This window comes from Petaurus breviceps, unplaced genomic scaffold, assembly GCF_028583685.1.
Source record: "Petaurus breviceps papuanus isolate PSGF00001 unplaced genomic scaffold, PetGlider_PUasm1.0 37, whole genome shotgun sequence".
Lineage (NCBI taxonomy): Eukaryota > Metazoa > Chordata > Mammalia > Diprotodontia > Petauridae > Petaurus > Petaurus breviceps.
This window is the reverse complement of record NW_027186296.1, coordinates 105,728,796-105,754,166: the sequence shown is the minus strand read 5'-3', so window position 1 is coordinate 105,754,166 and position 25,371 is coordinate 105,728,796. Positions and strand designations below refer to the sequence as shown.

General features: G+C 37.8%; 2 protein-coding genes across 12 annotated transcripts in view; one reads left to right on the top strand and one right to left on the bottom strand.

Moving 5' to 3' along the window:
* Positions 1–11,345: 11,345 nt before the first annotated feature.
* Positions 11,346–25,371, top strand: part of ANKRD1 (ankyrin repeat domain 1) — a 392,615-nt gene continuing 378,589 nt past the window's right edge. Inside the window, exon 1 of the mRNA XM_069099204.1 lies at positions 11,346–11,349. The gene's annotated coding sequence lies outside the window, so the exon portion shown is untranslated. The remainder of the gene's footprint in view (positions 11,350–25,371) is intronic.
* Positions 11,678–25,371, bottom strand: part of PCGF5 (polycomb group ring finger 5) — a 146,877-nt gene continuing 133,183 nt past the window's right edge. For 10 of the 11 annotated variants that reach the window (XM_069099207.1, XM_069099205.1, XM_069099208.1 and 7 more), the window contains 2 exons: positions 24,735–24,794; positions 11,678–17,806 (listed from right to left, as the gene is read on the bottom strand). In XM_069099207.1, coding sequence (XP_068955308.1) covers positions 17,759–17,806; positions 24,735–24,794 — 108 coding nt within the window. In that variant the 3' untranslated portion in view covers positions 11,678–17,758. The remainder of the gene's footprint in view (positions 17,807–24,734; positions 24,795–25,371) is intronic. The other variant, XM_069099216.1, reaches the window with a different exon arrangement.

The following is a 25,371-nucleotide window of genomic DNA, read 5'->3' as shown; positions in this document are numbered from 1 at the left end:
TATCTCTAAAAACCTGAAGGCAGTAGTAGTCAATTACTATCTGAGATCTCAGGCCCAATGATGTGAATGGGGAAGGGACAGATAACCCCAGAGTGAGTGCTACACCATGATAAATAGAAGAGATGGGATTCAAAGCTGGGTCTTCTGACTCCCAACCCAATATTCTTTCTGTTCTACCAACATAGTATAGTAGAAAGAGGACTGGATTTGGGGTCCAAGAACCCTGGTTCAAATCCCATCTTGGTTACTTACCTGTGTGTCCTTTGGCAACTCATTCAACCTCTTTGAATCTCAGTTTCCCCATTTGTAAAATAATGGGTTTGGACTAGAGAGCTTCTAAAGCCTCTTTTAGGGCAGATAGGTGGTGTGGTGGATAGAGTGCTGGGCCTGGAGTCAGGAAGACTTGAGTTCAAATCTAGCCTCAGACACTTACCAGTTGTATAACCCTGGACAGGTCACTTCATGCTGTTTGCCTCAGTTTTCTCATCTGTAAAATGAGCCAGAGAAGGAAATGGCAAACCACTCCAGTATGTTTGCCAAGAAAACCCCAAATCGGGTCATGAAAAGTCATACGTGACCCAGCAACAATAACACCAACAATATCTCCTCCAGTTTAAAATTCAGTAACTTATGATTAGGAGTTTTTTGATAGTAATGGAATTGTCCCAACCATGCTCCTTGGGCATTAACGCACATTAAAAGCAAAAAAGAATCTTTTGTTCTAAGTTTTAAAATTATAACTTTGGTCTTCCTTGAGCTGACTTTCTGCTTTATTTCTTCTGGCTACCCCTCCCATGGGTGGTAGGAACATTGCTCTTGGCTCACGGTAAACCTTTGCCAAATTGAACTAGCAATGCAATTTAGACAGTCAACACTCAGGGACATTTGTTAGTTTAAGCCCAATGTCATTTCATTTCATCTTTTGCTCCTTGGCTCTTGGGCGGTTGTTACTGAAAGAGGCTAAAGCTGGTTGGCAGCCTGAACTGTATTTAGATTGGCTTCTGCAAATGGCTGGGCCTAGAATATTTCCTTTTTATCTGTTTTTGCCATCAGGTCAATTATCCTAGGGGAATGGGCCATGAATCATTCTGCCTCCTCACAGGGCAACTGAGTGAAAGCCATAATTTTTAAGCATTAAAACAACCTTTCTTTCCCAAGCAATGGCAATGGCTGATGAAAAGCTATGTGTATTAAAGAAAGAAAACCGTATGAGGAATTAGCAGATCTAGGACCTCATTCTGGCTTAGCCATCAATTAGCTCTATACAAAGTTTGAGAAAGTCACTTCTAGTGTCTAAGCCACCGTTTCCACTTCTGTAAGATGAGGATGTAATCTCTAAATTTCCTTCCAACTCAGTTTCTATATCTCTGGATGGTGATGGCACATGGATGGGAGAATGAGGAAAGTAGAATGCTTTACTAACACAGGGCTAGGGCTGGATGTCATATCTGTGTTTGAACTGCTTCAGTAAGGGAGTTCATACGCCAAGACACTGGGTGGGGCTAGAGGCAGTGGTGGACAAAGCACTGGGCCTAGAAGTCCCTAGAATCAGGGTGTTTTGAGCTACTCTAAGGCAACTTAGAGGTCGCCTAGTTTAGTCATCTCATCTTACCTATGAAGAAACCGAGGCTTACACAGATCAAATAGCTTGTCTGTGGTCACACAGATCATGTGTAGCAGACTGAGATTTGATATCCAGTCTAATTAACTTTCCCGTATATCAGATTTAATCCTGGGAAACCCGAGTTCGAATCCCGGTTTTCACACTTGAGACATGTAATTTCTGTGATCCTCAGCTTCCTTGAAGTGTCAACCACCACTGTCTCCTAAGGGAGCGGCCTTGAGTGGGTATCATCAACCTGCCTGCAGTGGAAAGAGTACAGGATTTGGAGTTGGAGGACACGAGTTCGAATTTTGGCTCTGTGTGTTACCTTGGGAAAGTCATTTTTCTCTGCGTCTCATTTTCCTTCTCTATAAAACAAGAGGGGATTTTTGTTTTTACTTTTAGCAAGCAATTATTAGGTGGCTACTATGTGTGCTCGGTTGCCTTTAAGAATACTGTGGCAACTCCATGGTGCTTTCTAGATCAGAATTTTTCTTATAGTGTACCCCAATAGTAAAAAAAAGAAGAAATTTTCAATAGATGTATATATACTTATTAATAAATTTATTTGTTGTTGAGTCATTTCAGTCACGCCCAAGTCTTTGGGACCCTTTTGAGGTGTTCTCGGCAAACATACTGGAGTGGTTTGCCATTTCCTTCTTTAGCTCATTTTACAGATGAGGAACTGAGGCAAACAGGGTTAAGTGATTTATAGCTAGTAAGTGGCTGAAGATAAATTTGAACTCATGAGGATGAGTTTTCCTGATTCCAAGTTTCTATCCACTGTGCCACCTAGTTGTCCCTTATAAGTTTATAAACATATATTATTATATAGAAATTGTAAAACAAATGTAAAACATTTGTATTTATTACAAACATTAAACTTGCAAGAAAATAAGTTTAAAAAAGGAGAGATAAAAATGAAATAATATTTGATCCCAATAGGGAGCCCCTGGTGTTTATTGAGCAGGGGAGTAATATGGTTAGACCTGCACTTTAGGAAAATCACTTTGGCAGCTCCGTAGAGGATGGCTTGGTGAGGGGGGATACTTGAAGCAAGGAAACCAATTAGGAGGCTGCAGGAGTAGTCGAGGTGAGAGATGAGGAGGACCTGAACTAAGTTGGTGGAAATAAGCAAACAGATGCAGGAGATGCTGAAGAGGTAGGGATAAGTTTTGGCAAGTGATGGGCTCACTGGGGTAAGCAAGCGTGAGGAGTAGACAATTAATCAACAAATTAAAAGGCATTTATTAAGCCCCTACTGTGTACCACGTAGTCTGGTAGGTGCTGGGGATACAAAGACAAGATATGCTCTTAAGGTATTTATATTGATGAGGTTCCAAACTTGGGTGACCAAATGGATGCTTTTGATGTTGTTTGGTCATGTCCAACTCTTTGTGACCCCATTTGGGGTTTTCTTGGCAAAGATACTGGAGTGGTTTGCCATTCCCTTCTCCAGGTTATTTTATAGATAAGGAAACTGAGGCAAACAATTAAGTGACTTGCCCGGGGTCACTCAGCTAGTAAGTGTCTGAGGCTGGATTTGAACTCAGGAAGAAGAGTCTTTATTATTTTAAGCCAAACACTCTATCCCACCTAGCTTTCCCCAGATGAATGATAGTGTCCTCATAGTAACAGGTGAATTTCAAAGAGTAGTGGGTTGGGGAAAGATAATATAGTAAGAACTGTGGTGCAGATTCACATTATTCATGTTTGTTCATCCTGTGCAATTCACTGTTGAAAATAAAAAGGGCTATGAAGGCTCCTTATTCCTCAGCCACTGTCCTACAGAAAAGATCCAAACAAGGGGGGCAGAGTCAGCTGAGGGTGACCTCTGCCACCCGTGGAATGACCTAGGGCAGAGGTGTCAAAACATGTGACTCGGGGACCAGTGCTGAGTACTTCCTGAACCAGGTTAAAATGTAATTAGGAAATGTTTAACAAAATAAATAAAAATACAATAAAACATAGATAATATTACATTTTAAAAGTAAATATGTGACTGATAAAGATCCTTCTATATATTTTAGTGATCTCTCTTTCTATTTAAGTTTGACACTACTGACCTAGGAGACATATTAGGGATGGAAACATCATAGTAGGGTTGGACAAAAGGCAACTTTTACAAGGGCACCTGTGTAGCTGCTGATGAGAGTACCCAGGTTGGGGTTAGGTTGTGACTGCCCAGAGAAGACTGGACAAGAGGGCAGTGGCTGGGAGCTTGAACAGTCTCAAGAGGAGAATAGTTAGTGGGGGAGAGGGGTTGTTCCTCAATAATGGTTGAACAGGGAGGTTTGGTTGTGATGCACACAAGACCCTTGGTTGGCTATTAAAGCAAGGGTGGGATGTGACCCATCTTCCCACTCTCTGGTTAATAAATGTTCCTTGGAGTTAACAAGGGCTATGGAGTTCCTTGGAGTTATGGCCTTCCAAGGAGTCCCCCACTCTTCTAGATAACGAAATAATCTTGATAACTTTGTGTTTGTGATTGGGGTAATGCTCTCTTAAATAAGATTTGATTGGGGGAGAAGAATGGATTGAATGTGTGGAGTAAGAGTACCCACTTGGAAGAGTATGGTGAAGGGCAGGGTCGATCTTTAAAAATTAAACACTATATAATTTATCAATAAAATTTTATTTAAAAAATCAATTGATACTCCTAAAAATGAAATGAGTGGAAAGACATTAAAAGAAAAATTAGAAAAAGGAAATGGATCTGAAAGGAGAGAAGGAAGAAAATTAGGATGGAGAATTAAAAATAAAGTGAAGGAAAGAATAGAAGAACAAAATATAAGGGAAAAAAGAGGGTGGAGAAAGAAAAAGGAGAAAGGTAGAAAGGCAAAAGAAGAAAATAAAAATACAGATGTCCCATTCTTTCTGGTCTCACTCTCCCAAGTCCCATTTGCACTGGAAGGTTGGGTTCTCAGAAAACTGCTAAGGACATTCCTTCAGGGATCTAGAGGATAACCCTTGAGAGTTAACAAAGTTCTATTACTGTTGCTCACAAGTACCAAATTAATACACTCTTCATTATCAACTGACCAGTAGGACTCTTATCAGTTTTTAGAAAATGAATTTACAAGAATAGTAGTTACAAAAACAATCCCTTTTTCCTTCCCCAACTCACCCATTCCCATAGAAAAGAGAGGTACTTACATACTCAAAGTCCCTGTGGAAAGGGGGTTTGAATATTAGAGTACAGTGATAATTAAAGTCCTTATGTAGAGAAAAAGTACAGCTAAGGGGTCTCTCCTGAATTTCAGCCACAGAAGTCCTTGCCCTTTGTGAAATCTTCATGAGGTTCAGGATTTGGTGTTTTCTCGAGTTCATAGACAGCATTTCTCTCTGCAATGAGGAATCATGATCCTTGAAGCTGCTTCCATCCTTGGGGGAATGTCCTTCCATTTTGGTATGAATTTGCTTTGTATGCCAACATCCACTACTACGTTGGTGGATATTGTTACTGATTCCAATTAACAGGGAGCCCTCAATGGCTCTCATGGATCTCTCAATCACCTGGGCTCCCCTAACTGCCAGCTGGCATCTTACACCACCAGGAAGGAAAAGAAGAAAAAAAATGCTGGTAGAAAGATAGATTAGATTATATTAATTAGATTAATATGCATACTCAGGTCTGGCTTAGTCATTCATCTGTCATTCCAGCTCCTGTGTGAACTAGGAGTTCATTACTACAAACCTTCCCCTCAGTTACTTGTGGCCACAAGTACTCTCACTAAGACTCCATGTATTAAGTTGTAATGGGACAAGGAACATCTGATCATTCTCTGTACAATCCTCCATGAAGAGCAAACCTGAGAATGTTCCAAACCCAGGATACTCATTGGTCAGTCCTCCCATTATATAAACAAACAAAAGAAAATAAATAGAGGAGAAAAGTAGAAGAGGAAGGAGAGGAGAAAACAGAATCAAAGGCATCCTTATTTTCTCAGTTCTTTTATTCTCTTTGTTTCTTTTTTCCTCCTTTCTTCAGTCTTTTTATTCCTTTTTTTTCCTGCCCGGTATCCTTTCCTTCTATTCCTCTAATTAGTCTACATTTATATTGTTGTATCCAGTATTGGTACAGAGTCCACTCATAGAATAGAGTGTCCTCCTGAATGCTCTCACTGGTCTTGGGTATAACCCAGTTGGGCTTATCAGTCACAAGATGCAGAATGTGGACATCGATCCCACTACAGCTTACTTGCTGAGTGTGCTACCACGTGAGATAATCTTAGAGATGGAGGATGATAGGACAAGAGAAAAAAACAAAAAGAAGATAGGTTTTGCAAAAAAGTAGGTAGAGGATAATAAGTGATTGAAATGAAATATTTGCATTTCAGATTTCCTACTTTTTTACAGTTCATGCTAGGGGTTAAAGCATTTTTATATTAGGAAGAAGGACCAGGCAGCTGCTACACTCAGATCCTTGTTTATATTATGCACAGGGCTGGAGGTGCACTGGGAAGCCTACAGCTCTGTATCTTCAACCCAAGGCAGGTAGGAGGGAGACAGATGGGGAGTGATGGGAGGCAGCTAGAAGGGAGTAGGAAAAGGAGTGATGACTTCCTTCCTCCTACGTCGGCCCACTGTGGCAAGGAGTCATTTGCTTCTTTCGTTCAGCCCTTTGTGTTGGGAAGGGTAGCCTCTGCTCATTCCACAAGGGCCACTTTGAAATTGAGGGGGAACAAAAATATATAGGATATTTATTATGTTCTTATATTTGCTTATATTCTTTTAAAAACGTTTGTGGGGAACACAATGAGAGAAGGATAAGATAGAAGTGCCATACCCTTGGATCAGAAGTGCCTGTTGCATGACTGCCTCAGTTTACCTAGAAGCAGTACAGTGAATCAGAAAGATCTGGTAGCAGAGCACACATTACACTTCTGCTGTTTACTACCTGTCTGAGCCTTATTCCTGAGCCCCCATTATCACATCTATAAAATGACATTTGAGCTAGATCTCTAAGGTACCTTCTAGTTCAAATACCTATAATCTGTAAAAATAGGATCACAGATCAAGAGTGGAGAGGAACCTTAGAGGTCATCTAGTCCAACTCCCTCATTTTACAAATGAGGAAATTGGGTCACAAAGAGCTTAACTGACTTTCCCAAGGTCAAAGGTTGGAAATGGTAGAGCTAGGTTTTGAACTCAGGTTTCCTAACTTGAAATTCAGACTTCTGGGGGGAATGCCATTTATCCCTTACTTACAGCCCTGAAGAATGTGTTCCTTTGACTAGTTATCATACTTAACACATTGTAGTTTCCAAATCTGATTAAAGCATTTTGGAGTATAGTTGAAGTTCTTGGTTAAAAGTGGAAAAATACAAGTATAGAGTAGTAGGGTTTCCATAGTTACCTCAAAATAACCATGTCTTCATCACCACATTTCCCTGTTAACCAGGAACTCTGGCTCCAGTTGAAACCATTTTCAAGTTTTGGAATTAGTCATTCTGTTCTTGCTTGAAATTGTTTTAGGAGAAAGACTGAAAGCTATTACAAAATGTCATAAGACTCATCTCACAAGAATAAAATTCAGATGGAAATGCCACTTCCTCTCCACTTTGGCTCTCAAATGATGGCTTCATCCTCAGTGTTCACATGTCACAGGTCCACTGGTCAGCCCTGAGGAAGCAGGAACTTTTCATGGAGACACCTATTTGTGCCATCTCAAGAACTTGGGCTCTTTATATGTGTTCTTTTACCCAATGGAAACTTAGATTATAAGTGGCTGGAATCAGGCCCTCTTTAGGACACTAAGTGGTAACAGGCCATTGTACAAATGATGCTGGGAAAATGAATTTAGAGAGAGCTGTAGGACTAGAATAGTAGCATAAGAATATGATCTAAGAACACATTTGCTTTCCCACCAATTATTGTCTTCAAACCTGCAGGAAATGAGGAAAACGAATGAAATTCCCATTTAAATCGCACAACCCTTTGACAACATCATCCATTCTCTTCTTTATTCAAGTCTCTGATGAAGAGAGATGGCCCTTTTTGCCAAGGTCAATCCCTCTATATGTACCTATAACCCCATTTTTCTCCTGTCTTTTCTAGAAGATTACCCCCACTACCAACCCTTTCCTCTCTCCAGTCTTCAACTGATCATTTTCTACTGGCTCCTTCCCAAAGTTTTTCCCATCCTTAAAACCCCCACCACCTCAGATTCTACCACCTCTTCAAGTTTTTGTTCCAAATTTCATGTCCCTTTATCTGTCTGAAAAAGATTTCTATAATCCTGGCTTTCTCTTCTTTGCTCTTACTTCTTGGTCTGGTTTCTCATCTCACCACTCAACTGAAGTTTCTCTCTCCAAAGTTAGCAATGGTCTGTAAAAAAATTTTTTTTTCTTTTCAGTTCCAAATCCTTTCCCTCCCTTTTACTCCTTTTCCATCCATTGAAAAAACAGGAAGAGAGGAAAGCAAAACCCATTGTAAATATATATCGTCACACAAAACAAATTTCTGCATTCGTTATGTCAAGAAACAAAGAAAGAGAGAGACAAAGAAAGAAAGGGAGGAAGAAAGGAAGGAAGAAAGGAAGGAGGGAAGAAAGGAAGAGAAGAAAAGAGAAGGAAGAAAAGAGCAAAGAAAAAGAAATGAAAAAGAAAAAGAAAGGAACTTGAACCTGCAATTTAAGTCCATTGGATATCTAGAAGTGGATAGCATAATTTCATCGAAAGTCTTTTTGAATTGTTGTTGGTCATTGCATCGATAACAGTTCTTAAGTCTTCCAAAGTTGTTTTTCTTTACAATATTTCTGTAATTGTATAAATTGTTCTCATTATGCTTACTTCACTTTGCATCAGTTCATGCAAGTCTTCCCAGGTTTTTCTGAGACCATCCCCTTGACCATTTCTTTTGGGCATGGCTGCTTTCCACAATGGTTGGACTTGTTCACAACTCCAATAATGCGTATCAGTTGTCTCTTAATAGTCAAATCTGGACTTTTCTCAGTACTCATCCTTCATGACTTCTGCAACATTCAACACTATTGACCACTCTTTACTCCTATGTAATCTCTTCTTTATCTCTCTTGGTTCTCCTCCTATATGTCTGACCATTTCTTAAAATCTTTGTCCTAGGCCCTCTTCTTTTCTTTCACCCTGGAGACCATCTTGATGACCTTTTCAATTTGCATAGATTTAATTATCATCTCTTTGCTAATCACTCCAATTATCTGTACATAGAGTTTTCCTACCTCCATGTCTTTGCACTGGTCATTTCTCATGCTTGGAATTTATTCCTTTTTCATCTCCACCTTTTGTAATCCCTACTTTCTTCAAGATTCAGATCATACCCCCAGAAAAACTCCTCATTAGGAAACTCATCATTTTGCAAGACTACATCACCTTGGTGCTCATTCCTCATCAGTATCCTTGGTACCCTCTTCCCTTTTGACTAGAAGGTGGAGCAAAGGACTGCTCCATTTAAAGAGGACTCTCAGACTCGCCATCTCTTCATTTCCCACCAGCTTGCACTCCTTGGATAGGACTCCACCAGTCACTCACCCTAGGTCCCTTCTTCTGCAGTCCCCCCACCCCCACCAACTACTTTTCAGTTTCCTTTTATGTACTGTCTTCATCCATTAGATTGTAAGCTCTTCGAAATCAGGGATCTTTTTTTTCATATTTGTATTCCCAGTGCTTAGCACAGTGTCTGGTATATAGCAGGTGCTTAATAAATATTTGACCAACTGACTGAGTTGAAGAGGGCCTGAACTAAGGTGGTATTTGCATGAGTGGGGAAGAATCAGATAAGAAAGATGTTGTAAAGGTAGAAATGACCAAGTTTAGCAATTGGATGTATGGCGTGGAAGACCAGGAGATAGCAATGCCTTTGACATAAATATTGAGCTTTAAAAGAAAGGAGAATTTGGAGAATTAGCACAGTTTGGGATTTGTTGAATTTAAGATGTCTTCCAGGCATCCAGTTTGAAATATCCATTAGGCTATTGGTGAGGCAGGACTGAAACTGAGGCGAGACTGGGGCTGGATATCACAGCTTTGTGAATTGATGAGGAGAGAGAGACAGAGAGAGACAAAAAGAGGAGAGGAGAGGGGAAGGAGTGATAGAGAGGGAAAGAGAGATTGATTCTGGAGGTGATAGGGAGACACTGTAGCGTATCAAGTAGGGGGATGATGGAGTCTTACCTGCACTTTTGGAAAATCACTTGGTGACTGACTAGGAGAAGGGTGTCCTGGAGTCCATCTTCCTATGGCCCTGTGGAAGGCTTTATGAATACAAGGTTGATTGATTGATTGCTATGGGCTGGGGGGGGGGGGGGGGGGGGGCTGCGGGGCAGGGAAGAAGGAGGAGCCTTTAGCACAGCGTTATACTGGTATTGGCCTCTATCTTGCAAAATGTGTAGGCCGGCCGGCCAATTCTCTAGTTACAGGTAAGGTGAAAATCAATGGATACAAGTCCCAAATTTGCTCTGTGGTACTTGTATGGTGTGGACATCCGTTGTGCTAACTGAAGCTCCCTCACAGTATCGTAGGGCTTTAAAGTGCACAAAAGGCACCTTCCCTCACTGAACCCTGCATGAAGTAGGTGATGGGTCTTCCTAGTCCATAAAGTTGAGGGGGTGGGGACTAGATTCCCTCCACCTCTATGATCCTATGACCTGACTGCTGTTGAATCTAGAACAAGGCTTTTTTCTCCTCTACTTCAGAGGCAAATGTTACTATGAGGGAATCTGATAAATGCTCTTTAAAGCTGGAAATGCTGCGAGCTGGCTGATTATACTGTGCAGCTGATGGCATTCAATCAAAACTTGAAGTTCTGAAATGTTTCTAAGTAAAAATAAAGTATGCTAAGTTGTCACAGGTTGGGGATTCCTTTGTTTGCATCAAATTTTAATCAAGTGTATGATTTGGTTGACCACTCTGTTTCTAACAGTTAAATTGGAATTTTTACAAATGAACCACTCAACCATTTGAATAAATGAAAATATTTCTGGACTATGTGATGGTGATTTTGCTTCTTGTGTTATTTTGTGGGCTACATGCTGGAACCTGTATGAATTCATGACTTCTGTACGAATGAAGCTATGGAAACAGGCTGCCATGATAAAGCCAGACATCAGATGTTTGTTTAATGAAAACTGATTATGGAATCATTTTTCTATGGCAGGAAGACTTTTGCAGAAGAAATGGTAGCAATTCTAAAAAAACAAACATATATACTTCCCTGCCAGCACTGTTACAAAATAACCATCTGTGTCCCAGGCACCAGAATCATGAGTTGTATGGAACCTGGGCATCGGCAAACTTGGGAGTCAACATTCACCTTGGTGCAAAGCAACTGGAACAGAAGTAATGGGACACAGGAATATGGCTACATTTCTTCCTGTATTTCTCTCTAGGCCTATCAGGAAAATGGGCTTCCATTTTTTGTTACAAAAATGGCGTGAGTCATTTCAACAGTTACTTCACACCACAGGTGCAAGATTAGAGACTAGGAAGACATGACATCATTACAACTCTCCATTACTATGTGACACCCCAAGTTACTAATGCTTCAGCCTAACGGAGATTCCTAACCCTCATCAGAATGACTTTTTTAAATATTCTAAGGCATGTGCTCATAAAAGCTGTAATAAAGCAAACTGACAAGTGAGGTTTCTGCCTAAACCAAATTGTTCAACTTTTCTCAAATCGTCTTAGAAAACTTTGCATAACCGCCTGTGTATTCTGTTAGTGAATGTCATGCGTGATCTAGAAGGAGGCTCCTAGTACATGGGGCCCAACAGGATGAGAATTGCAGTGGTTGAAGTGTGATCTGCAGTACTGGAGGGGGCGCCCCCACTCATGTGATCACAGGATCTCAGGTCCATCAGGGTAGCATAGCTTAATATTCAAAGGAATGGATGGATACCCTAAGGCTCACTTTGTGGAACGATGAAATCCAGTGATAAAATAACACTTTCTTTCTCGAAAGAAGTCTTTATAAAGAGCAGATCTACCGTTTTTAATGGACTTCTATGTAACTTGGCCTATGGGTAATGATCCCAAAAAAAGTATAGTGAATGAGGTCTATGGTTATAAATATTAAAAAAGGACAAACACGGGATCATTAGGCAATCAAAATTTTAATAACAAAGATACTATTTGTGACATGGTCAAATATACGTGACTAAGTTCAGATAAAAAAATGCTTTTAGCCCCAACTGTAACAACTATACACAACTTTATACAGAACATTCCATAAATCAACAGAAAATACATTTGAGCACAAAAAAAATAAAAAATATTTAAGGGACTCAATTCTCTAAGCAGCATTTTTGCAAAACAAACAAACGTATTCCTTGGACTGATTAAATATCTACAAGTACTTTTTCTTTACAAAAATACATATATTCTTAATAGACTAAGTCATTAACAATGACCTGGTATTTCTTTCACTTCAATTTGAATGATTTATAAGCTAAGTTTTACAACCACAAAAAGGTTTATTTGTATTAAGATGTTATCACTTTTGACAAAAAGCTTAAAATATCTTATATTTTAAAAGAAAATTAGCAACATAACTTTACAATATAACCTATGATCTTTTCAGTTTTGTGAGGGCTATTGTATTAAAAACTGACAATCACTCCGGTGGCTGACCAGATGCAAGGAAGCATTAGAACATTGGTATACCCTAGGTCCTTTCTTCTCCTTACTTGGATCACAGCTTTACTTAAGGTCACTTAGGCCTACCCCCCCCTCCCATCCCCATCCTAAAAACAAAACAAACAAAAATTCCAAAGAACAAAAGAAAACTGCTTTGGGCTGATCCCAGTGTATATTTTAACATGTAGAACTCCCACTTAAGTGAATTGATGCACAGAATATTAATAGACCAAGGGATGAAATTGTTTAAGTTTTTCCAAACACTACCTAGAAACATATACTAGTCAGCATCTATACTTGATTAGATCTATAGAAGAAAGGAAGAAAATTAGGTCTAATAATGTGTGTGTATACTTTTATATATACACATATATGTTTTTACTTTAGTAGCTGATACCAAGTTTCATAACAATTGAGGCAGGGAAGAAATCAACTTAAAAGTCAGGTTTTAATGTCAGAAAAATGCATAAATGGATATACTAAAATGGTCATTATAAAGGTGTTCAATCACTTTTTCCTTTTTTTTTTAAATTTTCCTAAGTAAGATGTGCTCAATTTCCTGCAGTACTTTATTTTAAAATACAAGGAAGCAAAAGTATTTGTAAAAACTTTGTTGCCATGTTAAAAAGTCATCCTTTTTCACGTTTACTATCAATAATCTAAAAGTATTGAAAGCAATAACATTGCTTTAAGGGGAAAAAGCCATCAAACCCTGTATGATAGATTTAAATGCATTTTTATGAACCTTCAAATTGGCCCTTTCCCATCAAAATATTACTAAGATTGGTCAAGTAAATCCAGAAGGAGTTGGGTATTTTGTGCTTTGGAAGGGTTGTGAGTCTGACAGCACACTTTAAAATGTTTCTTTGTTCAAAAGCCAGCAATGGCGGACACTCTCTTGGCTTGACCTCATCCTTGAATCATAAGACTTAATGAATCTGAATTATGATCATGGCATTTCCAAGTTCTTCTGATTCTCAATCAAAAGAATAACAGTTCTACCAACCATTTGCTTTCTAAATTCACATAACCAGCCAAACAACATTTGGCTGATACACAATTTACTGTAACTGAATTATCATTATACTCAAACTATCACATTTTTTTATGAAAGGGCAGAATCTGGCATGAGGTATATCCATCATGGAAGCCCCATCCAAAGTGGTTCTGATGCTTAAGAGATATCAAAAGGTCTGCATAAGATGATGATTTCTCCTAGAAGCTGGTCAAACAACATAGATCCTGAGGACAAAAATGTAGTTTGGAAAATGGAAAAGCCCTTAATTGGATCCCTATTTGGATAGTAACAATGAAAGTAATCCTCCACAAAGTTTTTTTTGTTTTTGCTTTTCAAAAATAAAATACAAGCCCCCTTATGAAAAGATATGATTTTTCTGGTGGCAAAAAATATATGTAAGCTTTTCTGAAAACTCAATCAGAATTTCTTTTTTGTTGTTGTTGTTGTTGCTTAAAGGTTAAGTATACCAAGTACTTTTGCAGAGCTTGCACTCAAAATATTTTCTATGTCATTTGACCAGATACTAAGTACAAATCTAGAACAGATCGCCACCACGGGGAAAAAAAATGCTTCTCACTTCAAGATTTTAAACTTTCTTGACTCTGAACTTGACTGTCGAAGAACTCGCTGAGGAGTACAAAAGAAGAGACTTCAAGCTGCCATTCGTTCTACTACGTCTTTCTCTTTATCCTAACCCAATCCACAATATGTCACTTCAAAGAAATAAAAATTGTGCTCATCTCATTCCCATCTTTGGGGATTTATTTTAATCTGTAAGGTGGTTTAGGCTGTTAAAAGAAAACCTACATATGACTTATCTCACCAGGCATGTTCAGTCTGACGCCTTTCTTTGGTGAATTTTATCAATCAATCAAGGTTATTGCCCAAAAGAATAGAAAATTTATTCAATTCCAAACTTAATGCTTCCAATCTTTTAAATGTTAAAATTGCTTTTCCCCCAACGTCATTACCTAACAGTAAATATGTCTTTGGTGATGCCTATTTGTTTAACATAAATCTTCTAAAAAACAAATTTTTTTAAACATATTTTTAAAAATCACTATTTAAATAATGAAACAATTTCTAGGAAACACAAACCAAAACGATCTTCTTACTCAAAGTTTATGCAGTAAATCTAAAAGACAGAAATGTAGTTTTAGCAATGAGGCACTTTCTCTTAAATAACATTGTCAATAAAGCTAATGAGTTAGTCGCAACATCACACAAGATAAGCATCTGTTCACCCCCCCTCACCCCCCAAGAATCCAATGAAATTTAGTATGTATGTGAATGCCATATTTAGGCATACTCATTTACAGTCATAAAATGTGGCACATTAGGAAGGAAGAGAGTTTTCAACATTGACAAAGGAAATAATACATTTTCTTTGATAGTTATAAAGACACTATTCAAATTTTCCCCAGGCTCCACAAGAATACCTCAACAATGTACTTTTATATTTTACTCCTTATGTTTCTTAATAACCTATAGTTAATCTAACAAAAGTCCAATTTGTCAATTATCTCTGTTTCAATTAATGAGATGTCTGTGCTCTGCAAACACCTTTTTATTTTTCAAGCCTCCTGGACTTGACCATATACATTTAGGTTTTTTTCCCCAAGGCAACTAACAACAGGTTTAAAAAAACCCAAAACTTTCTGGGACTAAAAATCCCTTGAGTTTATTGCTTAGTTAATTGAATAGCTATGAATAATTTTTTGTTTCAATTTGCTCTCTGATTCTATTAACTGCTAACTTATTTTTCCATAGAATTTATTTGTAAGAAGAGATTTCTTATTTATGTGTATCCTAAAATTGTGTAATAAGCCTTAAAAATATTATAATTTTCTGTGTCTAACTTCTTAGAAGTTCAAAAACCTGATCTAGGGGAATAAGTATCTGGGGATTTACAGTCTTATTAGATGTGCAAATAGTTTTAAACTACAGTCATTTAAAAAAAAGTATCAGAACAGGTGGAGACTACATCATGTGTCTATTTAGAGGCTGATGAAGCTGTGAAGTTCAAGTCCATCATGTGATATTTTTGTATTACTTATGTCCTTCTTAAAATATTTAACTAATCCAAGTTATCTGCTTGTCTTCATATGATATTCATCTTTCCCCCACCTTTTTTTTGGCGCATACTCTGACACATAAATTGTAATTACACTTGACAAACATGCATCACACACTGATATGAAATAAAGGAATTTTAGAATAAGACTCTCCCTAAAATTGTATCATTGTTTGGTAGAAAAATAGCCAACTAAATATGATTAAGTAATGTTTAGAACAGCATAAATTTAAGTAGCTAAGAAATCAGGTACGTATAAAAATGTGTTTAAGGCTATGCTTCTTGGCAAAAAACACAGAAACAACTAAGTTTCCTATGTGCAGTTTAAAAAAAAGTTCCCTAATGGTTGAATTAATAAAAAATTATTTTCAACTCTGAAATGTTATTTTATCTATTGACCAGGCTATGACAAATTTATGCTGAATTTTCTAATACAAGAGGGGAGTCAGGCAGTAGACCTCGGCAGCAAAGCAAAAGAATTTCTTTAGTTATTTACTGAATTTAAAAGGGCTTTGTTGGGCAAGGGTAAAAATCTATTTCTAAATATTCAAAGACAAATAAATGTCCCCTTTCCCAGTTTGTTTTAAATTTGCTTGTAAACCCTCCCAAAGAACCACCAGGACAAATGAAAGCCTAAAAATATTGCTATTAATTTTCTAACAAAGTCAGAATGAATAATTTTTTTAAATCAAAAAGTTCTATCAAAGATATGTTAAAAAGGACTTATGAAGTTGTAGCCTTTTATATAATGTAAAATATATTAAGATTTTAGCTATATTATTACTAGTACTAAGGAGCTGATTCAGAAAATTTACAAGCTACATTTTACTGGAAATTTTAGTATACATACAGTGCATTAGACTGTGTTTAACACACAAACTGTTCATGTCAAATTTCTAAAGCAGAGAGTTTACTCCAATCATTGAAGTTTCCTCCCCACCTGATTAAGAAAACAAGTTAATTTGTTTTCTAATTATTGATATAACTTAGTTTCTTAAGTAATTTTCCTCTTTTTTGAATATCAATGTAATTTTTAAATTACTTAAAATGGTGGCTGTAGATGAAATGATACAAGCTTTATTTTTGTAGAACTACAGTAAGACAGAACTCTTGACTTGCAAACTGATCTGAAATGAATGGAAGATAGTGAAGGACATGTATCTACAAAAGCTGTAAAATTAAGTATGCTATTTTAGCTCTAACTTCAATAAAACTTATTTTTTTCCGAAGTTTTTTTTTTCTCCCTGTATAAGGCAAATGTTCCATTTTCTTTGACTATTTAAAAGGATCTGAAATGAGATCCCCTTAACCACTGATTTTGGTTAATTTGCTCATCTGCCATATAGCATTACCTTTGTTTTTAAAAATACTGTTTGGAAATGTGACAGCTGACAAAAAATGTTAATATACAATTTTCTTTGCGACTCTTGAAAACCACAAAATGTCTAATGTCATAACGACTACAAATTCTAACATTTAATGTTAAAGTCATCATAACTTTTTGCATGCCACAATGACACACACCTAAGGCCAACTTTGTCAAAATGTACTCTAACTTGAATAAAATCAAATAGGGAGACATGTATAAAATGGGAAATACAACATAGCTTCACATCGCAGCTCCTGCTTGTCCATAAGGCATTATGGAGGGAGTAATAACTTCACTTCACACAGACTTTGTAAATGTGATCAGCTGCCAATGTCCTGAATATTTATGAATATCAACTTCAGTTTTTATATATGTTACATAAAATTGCACCCAGGAAACCAAAAAAGGCTTTCCAGAGCTACTGGTAGATTCTATTTAGACAACTAAAAATTACTATAATTATGCTGTGTTTTAATGTTGTTTGAAGAATAATTAATATTCGCTGAAAAAAGGACTCTTGTACATGAGGAAACTCTACTTGTACACATAGGAATTTTTAACAAGAACAGGGCAGTGGCATGGTAACCACTTTTCTAAGTATATTTTCTATACAAAATAATTCCAAGATATAATAATTTTCTCATACAGTACTATTATTTTAAACAATAATCAATAAAATAGTAAATATGTGAAAACTGCAACACCACAAAGACTGAGCACTGTCATTTCCTAGTGTAATCAACATTGGTATTAGTACAGTCTTGGAACAGGCGAGCAAAATAGTCAGCAGATTGAATCTTGGTGATACACTGGACTGGTTTCAGCTATGACTTGCAATGCAATGGTTGGACAGCACAGATATCTTATGCAGAGATTTCAGTAGCAGAATGGCACTTGGTTTGTTCTCAATAGAAATGACAAAGATGCAGTTGACAATTTAAAGAAAGACAATGTTCTTATTTGCATGCTGAAATTCTAGTTGTGTCCCCCTAGTCCAACACATCCATTCATTGTGCAATCTGTCGATGGGTAAACAAATAGTGCAGGATTCCTCTTGGTGGGATTTATGCCCTTTGGTTTAACCAAAATCAATTCTTGGTCGATACTGCAATACCATGGGGTAAGACTATAAAATAAAAATCAGATAATGAACAATTTATAGTTTAGGTTTATATAAAATAAAAATGATATAGTTGAATTATCTATTCAAGAATCTTGAGAATTTTAAATGGGAAGTTATAACTTATTACTAAATCTGTCAGTAGTAGTGATTATGAGAGTTAAGCCAGGAACATTGCTTATTTAAAAATTTTTTTTTTCTAAACTTAGTTTCACTTTTTAGATGTCTATCCCCCATTCATGCATTACTTTTCCAAAATGATAGGGGGTTGGCAGAGTTTTCAGTAACTGCCTGAATTTAGGAAAGTTTGGATTCCCTCTCCCAAATACTTAAGAAAAAAATTGAAAATACTACTAGTCAAAATGTCTACCTGGAACAATGTAAGACTTACATTTCAATTAGCCACTCCCCCACCCCTATGAATAGGAATAATAGCAGCATTGTCAAGGGCTTCCACAACCAAAGATTGTTTTTATTTAAAGTTCTCATTTTTAATTTGTCTCTGTGGACTATTTACTTTCCTTCCCCTCCAACCCCCAGCATTTAGGAAGAACTATATTAACTACTAATGGTCTAATATGGTACTTTATTAGATTTTTTTTTAACAATAAATTAGTATCTGGTTGATTATTCAGTTTGATTAAATGGAAGCAGTCAGATAAAAGTGTACAATAAAAAAGACAAGTAACCTCCTAAAGGAGGCCAGCTAAATCATTTACAAATAGAATGTAAACTACCTCTTCAATCTCAAACCACCTTAGGATTCTGTACAATATAGGCAACGACTTAAAAAATCTTGTATGTTTTAAGTCAAAACTAGATCCCGCGTCTACAGTGTCAGGGGGTCTCTCATGTGCCTTAATGAAGTTCTTATGGAGTTCTTTTTCTCTTCAGCTTGCTCTCCAAAATGATCATTTCCAGATCTGCTCTTTTCCTGCCTCTGGAGAATCAGGATCATTTCAACAATTAAAGAAGTTCTCAGGCAACAAGGGAAGAAAAGATGGCAGCTCCCCTTTGATGTGCCTCAAACCAAGCAACATCACACACAATATAAGGGGTGAGATGTTTTGAATGAGGGGAAAAAATCTTTGTTTCAATTTGACCTTAATGTCTGTTTGTTCCATAGTAACAAAGGTTTACTGATTTTGATCTCACTCAGTAATGCTACAAAAGAATATCAAAATACACCATGAATCCAATTTGTGCTTCAGTAAGTCATTTTGAAACAAAACTGCAGCGACTGAAACTGAGACAGCTATTTTGCAGTGAAATTTGGTATGCAAGTAGACATTATGGAAATGTGATTAAAATAAGTGAGGTCTAACAATTCTTGAGACCAAGTGTTTAAGTCTTCTGTTACGAGCTAATGAAAAATATAGTCTAATCAAGATAACATTTCTGCTGAAAGACTAGGAATTTTGATTTAAATTATCCTACCATTTCATCAAGTATGGTCAAAGTTTTAGAGTAATTTATTTTACTAGATAAATATTTTTACTTTACATTTTCTAATTGACTTTTGGTTGACAGGGCTTATGAGAGCTGAATATGATAGCAAAAGACATTGACTGAGGCAAAGTCATGTAATGTCTCAGGGCCCCTGTTTTCCTCATCAGAGGATTTAAACTGTAATGGAAGGTTCCTGCTAACCTCCCACTCTAAGAAAACCTAAATTCAGTTTTCTAACTGGTTTGTTTGTCACAAGTTATGAATCCTGATGGAGAAAGCAAGGGAAGCCTTGCCTTCTTTAGAAGTTTAGCTTTGCAGAGTTTCTTTGAATAGTTATCAACCTGGGACCAACTTTAACTTATTCTTAAGGTTGTGGGTAGGAAAAAGGGTTGAGAAGAAAAATAAAGACCCACAGAGCGAACTACCACCCTATGGCCAAAGGTGTACAAATTACTTCCCATTGGCCTCACACTGAACAGGACGAGAAGTGATGGCATTTTTTTGGTCAATAGTTATCCTTTTATTTTTTTTTTTTAATTTCAGACTTGAATACTAAAACCGAGAGGTGGTTATTTACAGGTATGAATGAGATGACATGTATGAGCTGCCAACTGCTATTATTTATCTATCCCTTCTTAGGATCATAAGGTTAGAAAGGGAAAGGACAATTTTTTAAAGGTACTTTTTTTCTTGCTAGCTTTGTTAGATGTGAAAATTAAATTTACTTTTTTCTCAGCTGGTAAAAAATAATGCCCTTCTGGTCCAGGACTTAACCCCGTCTCAATGTCTTTATTGCGTTACTTTAATCATCACATATAAACAATAAGGAGTGCGTAAGATGAATACAAGGTCAAGGAAGACAAATTGTTGCAAGAGTATACGACTGAGGCCAAAAGGTACGACATGAAAAACACAACACTGGGGGAAGCATCTAATAATTCACAGGAGAAAGTAACTGGGGAAAAGAGTAAGGAACAAAGCAGACTTGACATTTTGACACGAGAAATCTCCATATGTCACTAAGAATTGGCAGGATTGGAATAATGGACAGTACGCTTGGTTAACAGGAGACACTGAACTGAAGAGGAAATAAAATAAGCCAAGAAGGCATATACCTGATAGAAGATCATGAAAAAAAAATGGTGGAAGAATACAGAGCAGATGAGCAGAGGCTCTAAAAGTAAAAACGTCTTAAGAGGGATAGATGGGATCCAAAAACCAAACCAAACCCAAAACCCAAAATAAGACCGATGATACAAATACAATGATTCTAATGAGAAAAAAAAAAAGAAGAATCATCTAAATAGACTTGTGTGGCTACAAAGTGGGTTTGCTGAAGAACTCCAATCTTAAAAGGATGTGAACACAAGACTGAAGGAGGCACACAGGGTCAAGGACAAACAGAAAAGAGCGGCAAGACCCATGGATGAATAGTGCCAGAGTGGCAGTTCTGAACGAGCTGGGGGTTCCACCCCATCTGCTTCACCTCCAAAAAAGCTAAATAAAATTACCAAGTTTCTTCCTGTATATTTTCAATGAGAAGAATAAGTCCCATTGGAATGCAGTATAATATCAGCTGATTGCATAAATCTCAACTATTCAAAACTCCCATTTTGCTTCTGTTTGGTTATCGAGGATTCACATTAAGTGACCTTCACAAAGGTAAAATAAACATACTTAAGAGGGAACTGAAACTTAAGATGAATGAGGAAACAAGAAAAGATTAAATACCTTCTTTCGATGTGTTGAAATCATATGATCCAGAAGAATGATATTACAAATGTAATGGAAGAACCACTGTCAATAAACTTTGAGAAACTTGACAAACAGTGCAATAGGTACCAGAAAGAAGAAGGTAGGGAACTGCCGCAGGACGGAGACACTGCAGAAGGTGGACCATGAAGCCCATCCCTGGGAACATTCTAAAACAAACAGTCTGTGCTCCCTACGGGGCAGGCAGCGGAGCTTCACCAACAAGTCATGCCAAACTAATCGCATTTCCTGACCAGGGAAATGTTGGAGGCAGAGTGTATCTGGATTTTAGCAAGCCATCTGACAACAGATTTTGAGGGGCTGGAACAAGGGGATGAAATAATAAGATCGGGAAAAATGCAGAGCACTGCCTGCATGTATAGTCAAAGTCAACTGTTCATGTACTAGGGGGAAATGATGTGATTTAACAGTAGTTCCTATGTGAAGAGGATGGAGGTGCTCTGGTTGAGAACAAAGTCAGTAAAAGAGTGTGATTCAGCTGCTAAAAATGTTCATGCAATTTTAGACTACATTGACAGAGTGTCTCTATTGTATGGTAAGACCATAACTGGAACCTTCTTGGTAGAAACAGGCAGAAAGCTGACCACTGGTCTTTAGCTGACTGAGATTCCAGGGCTTACCTAGATGTTCTGCTGCCTTCCTAGTGCAGATCAACCAACCCACCCCACTTTTACAATGATTGCTATTGTGGTGATTCTGTGCCTGTCCTTGTTAATGGAGGCCAATGCTATATGTGAGACCTAGTAAGGGGGGCGGCCAGCTGGCTCAGCGAGTAAGAGCAATGGCTCCAGTGTCGGGATGACCTGGATCAAATCTGGGCTCAGATACTTAGCACCACACCCAGAAATAACTGGCCGTGTAACCTTGAGCAAGTTACTTAACCCCGATTGCTTAAATAAAAAAAATAAAAGAATATTTTAGGGGCAGCCAGGTAGCACAGCGAGTAAGAGCACCGGCTCCAGTGTTGAGAAGACCTGGAGATCGAATCCCAGGCTCAGACACTTAGCACCCACCCAGAAACACCTGGCCGTGTAACCTTGAGCAAGTTACTTAACCCCCATTGCTTAGGGGCGGCCAGGTGGCTCAGCGAGTAAGAGCACCAGCTCCAGTGTCGGGATGACCTGGATCAAATCTGGGCTCAGATACTCAGCACCACCCCCAGAAATAACTGGCCATGTAACCTGGAGCAAGTTACTTAACCCCGATTACTTTAAAAAAAAAAAGACCTAGTAAGGTAGACCCATTCCTTGCTAGGCAGCATTTATACTAGCCACTCTGAGTGTGGCTAAAGGTTGATTCCAACCCCCAGATTGGTAGCTATGAAAGATGTGATTTCAAGGTCCTCTGAAAAACTGGTTAGTTTTTTTAATTCCTTTTATCCTACACCTAGCCAGGGCTGCTGACCCTGATCCAAGGAAGACATATTTATCTTCTGTGTCCCAAGTAAAAAGAAATTTCTACTTGGAGGGCTCTGCTGACCTAGGGCAACTAAGCCACCAGAGGGTTAATATCCCAGGATAAGAGTGAGCTCTCTCTCTTCTTTGATTGCTGTCTGAATTCCATCCTAAGGCTCCATACTTATAGCCATAAGAGGAGGGAACAAAGTAAGGGAGAGAAAATGGTTGTTGTAAGTACAGAGTGTCCAACTTTAAGCTGGACACTGACAAACTACAACATGACCTGAATAATGAGGAGTCTGAAAACCATGTCATATGAGGAAGTATTGAAAGAATTGTGCATGTTTAAACTAGAGAAGAGGCCCACCAGCTGCCATCAATTTGAAGGACTGTCATTTGAAGAGGGATTAAACTTTGGAAGGGGGATTCTGCTTGGCTCCAGAGAAACTGTCTCCAGGGTGTAGATTTTGGATCAATAGAAAAAAATTTTATAATTTCTTGCCTTATAAGGTGAGTTCCCTGACATAGCAAGTGTTCAGTAAGAGAAAGCCAATCACTTGTCAGGGCTGTTGTCCTACCATGGGGTGGGAAGCTGGACTAGATTTCTAAGATACTTTCTATCAGTCAGATTCTATGGTTCCACATTCAAACTACTAATGTCTAGCAAAAAGGGAGAGGATATTAGAAGGCAGTTAATTAAACATTTGGGCTCAAGAGCCCCACTCAGTAACAAGAATGGTTGGTCTGAAATAGGAATGAGTAGGTTTTCTCCTTGGAGCAAAAGATAGGCATCAATTCAGAGTGAGGGACTCCCAAACCAGAAAATAAAAGATTGTTTAGTAAGCTACTAAGTACTACAGAATAACAATCCTCATGATTTCAAGACTGGGAGATGAGGATGGTAACAATATTTTTAAAGATTTGGAACCATTTTTGGGGGGATCAAGGAAAGCTTACAGTTAAGTCATTTCCAATATCTTTACATCTGCTTTGCTGGTGTAAAATTTCATCTGCTAGAGGCAGACTGAATGATAAGATATGACAGAGAGAAGGAAGAGCTGCTATTTTGTTTTCTCATCTAAGAAAAGTGATCCCTGGACTTGACAGGATAGAATACAAATGGTTAATCTGGAATTGAAACCTAAGAGGTGTTAAGGAGAGGAAGTTCCCTGGCCTACGTGAACTACATTTTCAGGGTTTTGAAAGGCTTGACAGATGTTACTGCTAAGCCAATTTTAATGACCTTTGAAAGATCATAGAACACAGGAGAGATGCTATATAAGGCTGATCTTTACATCAGTGAAGAGCTTGGAAGCTATAGGCCAAACTATAGATCACTTTGATTATGACTGGGGCCTAATGGTCATGACCTTGATTCCTAGATAATTTTAGAACATTTTATTAAAGAGAATTATAAGTGAATGTCTAGAAAAGAGAGGTGTGATCTTCTAAGAAACTTGGGGTCTCTTAGACCCCTGGGGATGACAGCGTGCCCTGCAGTAGGCATTCTGCTGTGATCAGAATACAACAAGAGTATTATTTTTACTTAGGGGGCCAGAGGAAGGATATCGAGAGACTGGAAGTCCAGAGAAGAGCAACCAGGATGTGGAGGGGCCTTAATACCATGCCAAGAAGACAAGTGGTTGAAGGAAGAAGGGATGTGTAGCTTTAAAAGGAGAAGATTTTAGGTGAAATATAACTGCATTTAAGGATGTAAAGAGATGTCATGTTGAATAGGGATTAGATTTTTTTTGCTTAGCTCCAGTATGCTGCTACAGTAGGTACTGGGTACTGTCTCACTAGAGGGTTTCAAATGAATGCTGAATAACAGTGTTTGAAGGATTTTGTAGAGATTCTTACTCAGGTACAGGTGTTGATTACTCTGAGACCCCTTCCACCTATGAGTATCTATCTATCATTCACATTTGTCCACAATTTGATATTTTATCTTTTTAGTCATCTGTGTATGACACACGAGTCAGAAAAATGTGTAAAACTTATAGAATGCTTGCCGAGATATAAAACATACAGAAATAGTTCGTGTAGGCTGAAGCTAGTTACTGGTAAAAATACATTTATTTCATAGGATAGTCTTAAAATTTATTTGCAACTTCATTTTTAAAACCTCGACTTTGGTGTAATTCTATAGAAATAAGTACAATGATTTGAAATGGTTATAACCTGAACATGGATTTTATAACCCAGACAGTATCAGGATTACAAAGCTATATAAATCTCAGAGAGTGGGACCTTATCATAGAGATGTTCACATATCCTTCACAGCAATAACATGTACAGTCGTGAGTGCCTCTTACCTGATAAAAAGGGCCATCCTGTGAGCAGACTTGCGAAGCTGAGCAGTTCAGACACCGAAACTGCGGAGGAGATGAACTGATCAGATAAGAGGCATCCACAACTGGACACATATTTACAACTAATCATTTAAAATGTTTTAGCTTCCAACATCAGACAGATATAACTTAGTTTAAGTAGGTACTTTCTAAAATATGGTATGTCTTTCTGAAAACAAAATTATTTTCATAATTCAAAGTGATTATTCAATTTGGACTGGGGAGTCTAATTTTTGCTTTATACATTTAATAAATGCTACTTAAAATTACTAGGAGAGGCAGAATGTGATTAGAGAATTAGCCATGGAATGAGAGGAATTCAGCTCATGCCCTGATACTGACACCTATTACTGGCTGTGTGAGACCCTGGGGAAGTCACTTAACTTCTCAAGAGCCTTGGGTAACTCTCCATGAATAGTTTCTACATCTGCACTAGTACATGGAGTTTCTTCACTGGGAGGGAGTTCCCTACTCCAGTGAAATCACAGGTTTGCTCTGTCAAAACAGGGCATCTTCTATGAACTCATCCTACTGATCTCCTCCCAAAGAAAACCCTGCTAGGAAAGCCTGACTTCCTTCCTACATTCCTACTTTGGTCAAT